The following is an 11,602-nucleotide window of genomic DNA, read 5'->3' as shown; positions in this document are numbered from 1 at the left end:
ATATTTTATAGCCTAATATCCCTCACTGAATGGCCTCTGTTCATTTTTCCTCACACTGCTACAGCTTTAGCAGATAACACATGAATACAGGAGGACTTCTCACGTCACACTGAGGTTTATTTGTGATATTAATCATCTGCAAGGACATGCAGATACAATTCAAACATTGTTTTATTTTCTGTGGCTGTAAAAAAAAACAAAGTCAAAGAATCTCTTTCTACCGTTCATCTCAAGGACATTTAGACAAATGTCAGCTCACACAGCCCACACCTCCCTCATCCTTCCCTCTCCATCTGTTGCTAACTGACTGTTTCTTTCAGGGAGTGCCACTGCTCAAAGCCATTAGTTTGACTTTTGGCTGGCATTGTATTCCTAAACTATCAGCAAAAGAATCGAGCACAGAGGAGTGGAAACACTCACAACCCTAATCAGCCTGATAGCATTTTGGCATAGGAAGCTCACATCCTAATTCAGAGTGACCTCTTACAAGCCTCAAGTCCCTTAACTGAGTTATCTTTCACCTCAGAAGGCGTAATTGAATGGAGAAAAATCAATGAGGTTATCCATAAAAGCAATCATCGGATAGCACTGGCAATTTAAAGCGCTTCAACAGTTGAGTGTCTACTGTTATTGGTGGGGGAAGGGCTGTATCAGCTGGTATCTGGATATTGACAGGGAGGTACAACAAGAGGCGGCGAGGCTGTCATTGACGAGTTGGAGATCCTCAAATACGATTCGTCATCATTCTCCACAAACTGATGTTAATTGGGTTTTCTACCCACTCACTTACCTCTGGGGGTCATTGGAAATTGGGTTGGGCAGCAACTTATCTTTTGCCTATTTAACCTTAATAGACACAGCATGTACTCTTTCCTTAACAATGTCAGGCCCAATATGACCTAAATTGAAGGATCAATCCTGGTAGGATCAATTGAGCTGAGAGTTGCAGACGCTAACAGAGAGGTTTTCCAAAGAGTGATGGCTAAATCATATTGGAAAGAGAAGAGGTGGACGATATGTACATAATAAAAGCAGAGGGAGTGAGGGCTACAAGTGTTTTGTACAGTCAGCTTACAGTCAGCCAGTGACATTATCATTATGGGTCCTGGACTGACAACAGAAAATATAATGGTAGACAACAACAATGACATGGAATCACCCGAGGGGTGAGGTGACAGAATAAATCAGAGAGATGGAATCGGATGTGGAGGGAGAACAATGTTGGAGAGATTGAATGCAAGGATAGATGTCTATGTTTTATCTGATTTGACAGAGGCCAAACTAGAAAAGAAGTAGGCATTATAAAGGAATGCAGAAACGGGGTTATAGCAGGTGAAATGAATACAAAATGAATTGAACTCCATGCAGCTTAAAAAAGCTGAACCAACACATTACTTGTCTGACTTCAGCAGCGTCTCAGACTCACATGATGACATGGAGCCCACACGAACACCACGTCATCTCCGCCACCACAGCCTTTGAGCCATTGCTGTCATATTGTCATAAATTCACAGCAGCACTACTGTTTACGCCAAAGAATTCATCCTTCTGTTCTTGTCACTTGGTTTTCTAATTAATCCAGTGCAACACATCTCCCTGATAGCTTGAATGACTGGTGTATTGTAAGAACTGACAGAAGTCTGTCACTGCACAGGACCCTCCTGAGCTTTGATAGAGGTACTCAGATTTGGCGCCATCTTCTGGTCAAGAGATGTACACAGAAGTTATAATTTGTACACACAAACCAGTAGTTCTCAATTTATTTTGGCTTGTGGCCCCTACAAAAAACGCTATGTCCTTTTGTGACCCCTCACCAAAAGATTATTACTTTATTTAGGGGCATCTCAATTAAAGTGGGTATTTCTTGAAGGAGTTTTATTGGCATGAAGAGGTGAAAAAAAATCAAAAATATTTCACAAGAAAACTAGAATTACCTCCTGACGGTTGTATGCCTCCACCAATCAGCCAAGTTGCAGAAAATACTTTCACAACCTCCCACCCCGAATCACAGCACTGAATAATGGCCAGAAGTGTTTTTGCAGAACATTATGATGTCACAGTGAAGTTGATCTTAGACCGTTTGGATATAAAATGTCATTACTTCATTTTATCCTCATAGACATTTGATTTAAATTGTGTCATAATTAGTGAATGAATTTGTGAGTTGTGGCCAAAAACCTGTTTTGTGAGGTAACCGTGAACTTGACCTTTGACCTTTGACCTTTGACCACCAACTTCTTATCAGTTCATCCTCAATTCCAGATTAATGTTTGTGCCAAATTTGAAGTTCCCTTAAACCATTACTGAGATATGGACGGACTCTGGCCCCTGAGTGACACCGGAGTTTTTCTTCCTCAATCTTTTAAAGGGTTAAGCTTATTGTTACTTCTCTCTTATGTTCGACCTTCACGGTGCAGAATGATGTATGAGCAGAGTTTGACACTAGAAGGCTGTTTGAAAAATAAAGTGTAGAAATCTATGACAGACAAATTATTATTCAAAGCAGAGTATCTTTATATGTCATGTCAGGACATGTCTGGAGGGGACCTTTAATCATAGTCAGGTTTTCGCTGGGAACCACTGCGAACTGCAAACTGTGCGACTTAAGCTCAGATTTTCAAACTCAAAAGGTTAATTCGCAAAACTGAATTTCACAGCCTTTAGGCAAGTGGTTTTTCACTAAATTCTTTCTTGAGCTTGACAGACAGTACGTGTTCATATCACAATCACAGGAAGCTAATGTTTGTATCCCTCAGTTTTCTCTTGCTATGATGGTGGTTGACACACTGTATGTGTAAAACAACACAGGAAATAGTCTGGTAAAAGATACACTACTACAGTAGCCATACCTGTTCAATGCAGCCTTAAAAAAACAGCAAAGATGCATGTGTTTGACTCCACTGGAAATCCATACTCTGGTCGTGACAGGGGTGGATATATTCAAATGACAAATTTCAGCAGAGCCTCACTGAATAAAAGGACACTGATCTTAGACCATAACTCACAAGTCTGCGTCTTCTTCTGTATTTACAGGTGGAACTAATTAATGTGACTTTAGCCTTAAAATGCTTGTGAAAATACTTATCCAGGTCAGAGGAGAAAGCCACTATTGCATTGTGAACTGTTATCGTCCCTTGGCATTTCGGTTATCTAGTCATACCATCCATATCTACTCCCTATCTACACCCAGCAGTCTGCATCCACTTTGAGTGACTGCCCTGGCGTCTGTGGTGACACATTTATTCATCTCATCTCTTATGTCTTCTCAAATCATCACATCTCAGTGCTGCTGTCCATCTTTCCTCTCCTCCCTCTATACTTGCTGACTGTCTTTCCACTGACCCTGCCACCCCCACACTTCTGTCTGCACCCTCATCCATTCTCCTCTAATCCTGCTTCTGTCTTTACTCTGTAGTTTGGCTGTCTGAAGTCCTGCGAGTTGAGAAAGTGGCTTGGATGACTCCTCTCACTCCGGGTCACCTCCGCCCTCCCTCCACTGCTTCTGCTTCTGCTGCTAAATCAACATGTCACCTACTTTGAGACAAAGGATTACATGCTCACTGTCCCTTCCCCTAAATCACTCCCCCATCCTGTTTTTAATTTTTTTGACACTGTCTTGACATTGTCTCACCCTAAACTTAAAACAGTGACATCAGCAAATACATACCAGCATCACGCAATTTATTTCCTCTCAAAATATCTTGACCCAAATTGGCTCCTTTCTACTGAGACGTTATTGGTCTCTTAAAATGCTAATTTTGCTTTTTAATGTTGTCATCCTCCTTAACACTCCATCTCAACTGACATATCCCACACTATTTTCAAGAATACATTGACCCTTTCCCACAGCATATTTTTATTATTGTGTTTCATTGGCCTAATTTACAGTAGGCTATAGTTCACTCTTTCCTTTTACCAAAACAATGTCAACCTGAGGTCCTTTCAGTACCTGAATTGTCTCTTTTAATATCACATGATCTGTTTGATTCAGTCATTTAGTCTTTGAAATTTCACAAAATGGTGAAACATGGTGAAAAAATTTTGAAAAATGTCCAGTCCAAATAGTGGGAAATATTCACAAATGTATATATATATATATATATCAATCAATCATAAAATCATTCTATTTCATATGAAAATACTGTATTCAAAATGCATATTAAAGATGAAAAAAATGTGTTGATTAATTGATTAGTCAATCAACAGAAAAATGATTTATCGTCATTAAAAGTATTTTTTTAAGCAAATATCCCTCAATATCCCCAGATAAAGTTTCTCATTTTTGAATATTTGCTGCTCCGTTTGAACTATATAGCCTATATATCATCATATATAGGCTATATGATGATGATGATGATGATGATAATCATGAGCCTAATTGACCGTTCAGGGATATAACTGTGAGATAATAGTTTATCATCACAGTTATGAAGCACACAACAGAAAACAGATGAATCAGATAATGGCTTTATATTCCTGGTACAATGATGCATTACACACATACTTGAAGTTGTGATTAGAAGTACATTCTGCAAAGATACAGCAAACCACAAAAAAGGCAGCATATTTGGTTGTTGTGTCGTTGTCTTTAAAATCATATTAAGAACAATATCGTTTAAGGATGTGGGGTCATTTCACATCCCAGAAAATGTCAAATGTCAAGTTTTTCTTCCTGTTTAAGATAAAATCTATTTGTCATGATATCAAGTATAGCGCTTAATTATTGCACAAAACTCAGTGGAAGTCTTACTGGTACACAGACAGTTAAAGTAAACTGAAGTACCTGTGTTACACTTTTAATGATTCTAACATCAGAAGGAGTAAAGCTCACAGAACTTTAGTCTCCTACTCACAAAGCATGAATGGATTAGATTTAGATCTCAAAGAATTTCAGGGTCAAACTTCAGCTGCATTAATTTTTAATCACAAATGAACACTTTGTTCTTAGAGCAGCAAATCTGAAAGTGCACATAAACACATTTCCATAAATATAGATTATTACTGTTAGGTTAGCTTGTTAACACTTTCTTCTCTACTCCCTGAGAAATTAAAACACTGGTTAAAGTAAATCTCCAGCACTTACACAGCATTATGTTGTTTTTCAAGGCTAGAAGTATTTCATTAATTAGCAAACGCTTTTCATCAGCACCCACACCTTCTTACTGGTAACTGTAACGGCTTGACGAAGATGTACATGAATCTATATTGTTAGAGATATTTAAAATACAAAATGGATACAAATATACACTCAAATATTTTGTACTACCTCTGGCCTGAAGTCACAATATCAGCAAACCCTAGATAGGCTGCAAAAATCAACAGATGTACAGTACACATGTAGGAATTTAGACCGCTTATTGTAAACATGATGGAAAAATGACAATAGGACCCTGCAACACAATATTCCCCCAGTCCCTGAATTTGAACATAATAATAAAATGCTAAAAACAGATTCAGTGAATACAACTGCTCTTCTATATATTCTTAAATACATTTCCCAGTCCCTGTCATGAATTTAGTGAGGCAAAATGAGGTTACATGTTGAGTTAATTCTGCAAATATATACCAGAGAGGCTGATGCCAACACCATTCTCTCACACCACTGTACTTGAACTGGGAATACCTTCAAACATAAAGAAGATGTTGGACTTCTTAGAGAACATAAATCTTCCCCAACGTATTCAGCCTTTTATCAATACCAATATTCAATACGAATATTCATTATAAGAGGATTAAGTGAGTGCTAACTAATGACTACACAAACAGAATTTAAAATCTTCAATTGGTGCATTTCATTACAGTTTATTTCATTGTTTCAGAGACACAGTGTATAATAGTGGGGCCAAAGTGCAGGCATATGGCTACAGCGTTCCCTTTGGATCACATGCTGGTGTAGATTACGTCTGTATAATCAAGCCCTAGATTAGGTATCAGTAATGAGTGGTTCAATAGTGCACAGGTAGTGTGCCTGCCTCTCTGTCACCTTATCCCTGCTCTACACCGTTCTTGTCCTTGCCCGACACAACATGTGTGGTCTTTTGTTCCAGATAGTGCTATAACACCTGATCCTAGTTATGCGTCCATTGTCGAGGCCTTGGATGAAGTGTTAACGTGCTTTGAACTAGAAGAAGAAGCCATTCAACACAGAGACCCTCCAGAGATGGAATAGGTTTAAGTTGTTGTTCTTGGTCAGTAAAATCTCTGCACTCTATAACAGCACATGTGACCCAAAATTTCACAGCTAACATTGCTCAAAAATGTCAGCTGCAGTGAGATGTTGAAATGTAAAGCAAATTACATTCACATTGAAGGGGATTGGTGTGTTAAATGAGCTGACTGCATTGGATTTAGTTCCACTCCAGAGCAAACTAGACACAATTTTGGTTAAGAAGACCTTTAGTATCTTGATCAGACTTTAGAATCAAAACTTAGTGCATCATTAAATACTGCATATCTCCATTATTGATCCTGATAATCTTAACTACTGAGCTTATCTATTTGCATTCCATTGGGAGTCCTGTCCTGCATACTGCACCTACTACTGCCTAACATTGTATACACACTTAATACCCAATAATTAAGTAGTTCTCTACACTTAGACAAATACGTTTTGGGAAAAATGCTCAATCTCGTCCTTGCTGAGAATTACATGAAAAATACCACTCTCTTTCAAAATATGCTGCTGGTTAGCTTAGCATAAAATTTCTTGACCGGAATGAGTAACTTCCTGGAGTCTGGCTGAGATTCAGGTTTCACTGTCAAAAAGAGTTTTACAGGTGCTAGCAGGTGGATTTTGTTACTTGTAGAATGGTTAAGCTAAATTTTTCCTCCTGTTTCCAGTGTGTGTGTCTTAAGCTAAGCTAACCAGCTGCTGGCTCCAGCTACATATTTTACCCTGATCATCACATCCAACTCTCAGCAAGAAAGCGAATAAGCTTATCTCCCAAAACGTCAAACTATTCCTTTGAAACATTCAATTCAAATAGATGCACACCGTTTGGCTACATCTTTATAAGTTGTAACAAGTGTGGCTAATGTAAAATCATGCATACCTGCTGGTCACCAGTACTAGGGTTGGTGCACCTTTGTTATATTTTCCCCCTTCTTTCACGCTCTCTTTCACACACACATACACACACACACACACACACGCGCACACACACACACAAACACACCCATCTCATCTCTCCATTATTTTCTTCAGGTTGTGCACAATGTCCTCACCGCTGGCCCAAGGAACTACATTTGCCTTGAACATGGCTTCCTGGGACTGCTGCATCCCCTGCAGCAGCCTGTGCATGGGGAAGTCCCTCCTGGGGAAGGCCGTGTCTCTGGGCCCCAGAGCCAGAGAGGGACAGATGTCATTGGCCCCATCTCCAATATAGAACACCCTCTGGAAGGTGGCACCACCACGCTCCTTTTGCCGAGCCGCCAGATACTCCCGAAGGATCACCTGCTTGCACATGTTGTCAGGACATCGGGAGCACGAGTGGGAGTGGAAAGGGAGCAGCACGAGCCGACCAGTTGCATCAAAACTGGCCGGGTTTGTAAAAATCTTCCGAAAAAGGTGATGCACCCCAGCACGCTTCAGCCACGTCTCAATGAAGTACATGTTGGCGTCTGAGACCACCACTAACTCAAAATCATCCTGGTGGCTCTGCAGATACTGGAGGAGGTTCAGGAGGCCAGGCGTTGGTGGGATCCTCTCTATTGATGAGTGGATGGAGTCCTTAGACACACCCTCCTCCGCCATGTAGGCCAACACCTTCTGCATCTGCTCGTTGTAATGCCCCTCCCTGTAGCTGTTTTTCAGCCAGTCAGGGAGCCGCTGGCCGGGAAGAGCACGCACCACAGCATCATCACTGCTCTCATTGATGATGGTCTCATCAAAGTCGAACAACACCAGGAAGCGCTGTTCCCGTGGCACCGCATGAGTTAAGTTTGATGGAGCTGTCATCTTTGGTGTCTGGAGAAAATAGTGAGTGGTCCCTCTCTGAGAAAAGGGATGAAACACAATCATAAAGTTGTTTTTTTTCAAAGACAACTGATACTGTACAGAACAGTAGTGTGTTATTGCAACCCACTCTAAAAATAAAATGTTAACGGCAGGATGCCAAAACATCACATCGCTGTGTACAGGGAATGAAAGCGCACTGAAACATGCATGGGTTAAGGAAACATCAAAATGTTTAAATACTCTTTATTATGCTGTAAGCTACTGGGTAAACATTTACAAGACACAAGACATTTACAACATTTACAAGAGGAAAGGAAGAGAGCAAAGTTTAAATTAAACAAAAGCAACACATAAACAGGATGCCCAACATGTTTAAATGACTGTGCTGATATGCAACACACAGTCATACACTTCCTATCCTGATAGCACTTTTCCACAGAGACATTTGTTCATTCCTTTAGGTTTGGGGGGGGGGGGGGGGGGGAGACTCACTCAGACATTTGTTTATATATTCAGCATGTCTCAGCCAGATAACGGACCAATCCCAGTTCCATATTAACATCGCCAATATATTTGTAGCACAGGGCTTCCACTGTTGGACACGTGTTGTAACTTGAGTGAAGCGGGAGCTGTTATGTCACAGCATACTTTTACCATAAGTGGAACAAACATGAGGGGCAATGTCAAGTCAGCAATGGTGGGATGTAAAAAGCGAATCTATCTGTACACTACAGGACAGTTTCAATTACTACGTTTGGGGAATTTGTATTTTATGCTACTTTATATTTCTACTCCAATAAACAAGAGTAATTGCACTTTTTTACTCCTACTACAAAGCCAAAACACAGTGAATACAAATTTGGTCAAAAGCGAGTTATGGAAAGAATATTTGATTAGCCTAGCTTATCAGGGTAGCTTTAAATACCATATTTATATGAATTTAGCCTAATTAAATATTATTTAACGAAGCTAACTCATTAGAAGAAAGTGGTTGAAGATATTGTAGAGAATACATTTTCGCTGCACCCTTTAGATTGTCGAAGCATCCAGTGCACTTTCTGTAAATGTTTTTAGCCTTTGATGTTAGGTTTTGGACAATGATCAATAATTATGTTTTACACTTTATATATCTGTCCCCAGTTTGTCCTCCTTACTTCAAAGCCTTTTTTTTCTCAACTTCACTGTTTCTGCAGTTACTAGACATACACATACAAAACACATGATCATGTTATCAGATGACACATTCTTGTAGAATACACTAACAGAATATAAAGTAGTTCAAATTACCTCAACCTCGAAGAGATACAACATTATTATTGTATTAATTTATCAGTGACCTCAAATAGTAATAATAAAACACTGGCACAATAATATTCTGCATGAGTACCCTGCTATTGATACTCTTGATGATATGCACTTTTTCTTGTAAGTGATTTTGTTTCACAATATGTCTCTACTTTACTTATAGTACGTCAAAGGTCTGAGAAGGGACCTGCCCTGACAAGGTTCAGATAATGTTGCTAGATCAGCCTGTTCGACGAGCAGCTTGCACAATCTATTAATGCAAACTGTCTACATCCACACATCGCTGTAGCAGAAGGCACTAGGATTATGCCTCTGACCCTATTGCCTCATAGAAAGTGGAAAGTGCTGCCAAATGATAACATTGACCAGAATGAGTTTGGGCCCAAAGAACATACCACATAATCATCAAACAAACAGCCTTAAAAATAATTGTATATATTACCTTGTATGTAAAAACACACACATAAAAATATGTTTTGTATAAATTACACATAAATATAGGTATTTATATGCAACCTTTTGGGTTTGCAGGGAAGCTTGGCCTGTATGGACATGAGGAAATGCATAGCCTACATACCTTTTTTTTTTTTTTTTTTTTACTGACAATGTCAGCTCATTGACAGTGAGACCAGCTGGTTTGGTGCTCAGGGATCTAAATGTCCTGTAACCTGCAGTTTGGTTGAACGGACGCATTGTGCCAAGTGAGCGTGCGCCTGGTCTCCAACAGTAACTACATTATTAATAGGACATATTTACACACTAAGCTATCTAATTTTAACCCAGGAGCGCTATTCCTGTACGAGAGGTTACCACTGAAAGTCATTAGCGCGGCTGTGTCAGGAGTCGTTAGGCTGACCGGGTAGAGGCTACTGCACGTCCTAGCGGCAAAGATTAAAAGGCACATTCAAACAGTAAAATCATACACAGAGCAAAAGAAGCGGAGAGAAACCCGTTTGAGGGTTAAGACAGAAAAAGAGGCCTACCGGTGGCGAGCATAAGAGCGGGGATGGTAGGCTAGGTGCCCGGCTCCGGCGACCGCATCCCAGTCAGCATAAAGATTTTTTAAAGGAGACTCCCTCAGCAGCACAGAGGGTATTCCCATTTAAAGCCGCTGCGTCAAGTTGACCCGAGCAAACATAGTACATCCGCCTTCCCCTTTCTAATTAAAAGCACCACAGAATAACATTCACTTTGGAAGTAATTTACAAAAAGAGAAAATAAAAGTGTAATTCAGTTATATGTATGGAAAATCGTTTTTTGGGTTTTTTTTTTTTTTTTACTTTTTTTACAGAATTTAAATGCAGGTAAAATGGAAGAAAACAGTGAGTAGCAACTCAAAATGTTTTCTTTGTAAAATATTATGTCTGAGCTGTTGTATTGGATTGTGTTCAAGTTTACAAGTGTACCTAATATCTCAAATACAACTGAAATGGTTATTTTAAAATGAATTTTGTAATTGTTTTTTTTTTTAACACAATTGAGTAAATTCAAATATGGTGAAATCACCATTCAATTGTATGCATGTTAGTAGCAAACTTAACAGTTGTTCCAAAAGTTACAAATTTAGTATGTGTGAAAAAAAAACTTAAGTATTAATTCTCTTTCACCTGGGATTCGAAGGAGATGCTTCCACCTTTCTTAATGTTGTTTCCCACTGGCTTCTCCACCACAGCAGTTCAGTACCACTGATGTAACTATGTCATAAGGTACAGTGCTGTAAATTGTTTAGTGATTTTATATTCAAAGTACATTTTAGTCTGATAACAATATTAACAGATCCACTAATAACTGAGATGATTGAAGATTTAACATCTGTTGCCCTGCAGAAGAGCCACATGCTGTAGTTTAAACATATGTTGTCACTTTGGCTTGTGCTGGAAAGTTCCATCTAAAAATACATGACGGCATTTCTTTCGAGTCAGCAGCAGCTACAAGTATAGGACTGCCATTCACTCCAGACAGCTTAGGGTTAAACAAAGGGCATCTTCTAATTTCACAAGACCGTGTCAAGTATCTGAACTACAAAAGGCTGGAAAAACTAAGATAAATGTCTAGATTTACATTCTGCTGATAAAGAGGAAGGAGATAATGAGCATAATGTTATCACTGCATCAGAACATCAGCTCAGCTCAGCTTCCCCACCCATTATAAACACACTGTAGTCTGTATGTTCAGATATTCAGCACCCCTTATCTTTGATAATACATTAGCAGTACTTTGAGATAATTTGCACAGAAAGATGAGGGAATATAAAATCATACATCTTCAATTTATTTCTAGGTTTTTGGATCAAACTATAGAGGCTCTGTGTGAAGGTTTTGTCTGCTTCTTAGTTTTATT

General features: G+C 39.2%; 1 protein-coding gene across 1 annotated transcript; it reads right to left on the bottom strand.

Moving 5' to 3' along the window:
* Positions 1–4,451: 4,451 nt before the first annotated feature.
* Positions 4,452–11,181, bottom strand: LOC130162752 (probable phosphatase phospho1). Its single transcript, XM_056366551.1, has 2 exons — positions 10,246–11,181; positions 4,452–7,993 (listed from the first exon to the last, which is right to left on the bottom strand). The coding sequence occupies exon 2, from the start codon at positions 7,955–7,957 to the stop codon at positions 7,181–7,183; it is 777 nt and encodes a 258-aa protein (XP_056222526.1). The 5' UTR covers positions 7,958–7,993; positions 10,246–11,181; the 3' UTR covers positions 4,452–7,180.
* Between the last annotated feature and the right edge of the window lie 421 nt (positions 11,182–11,602).

The sequence above is a fragment of the Seriola aureovittata genome, chromosome 21, assembly GCF_021018895.1.
Source record: "Seriola aureovittata isolate HTS-2021-v1 ecotype China chromosome 21, ASM2101889v1, whole genome shotgun sequence".
NCBI lineage: Eukaryota > Metazoa > Chordata > Actinopteri > Carangiformes > Carangidae > Seriola > Seriola aureovittata.
The sequence above is the reverse complement of the archived record's forward strand: the minus strand, read 5'-3'. Positions and strand labels throughout refer to the sequence as shown.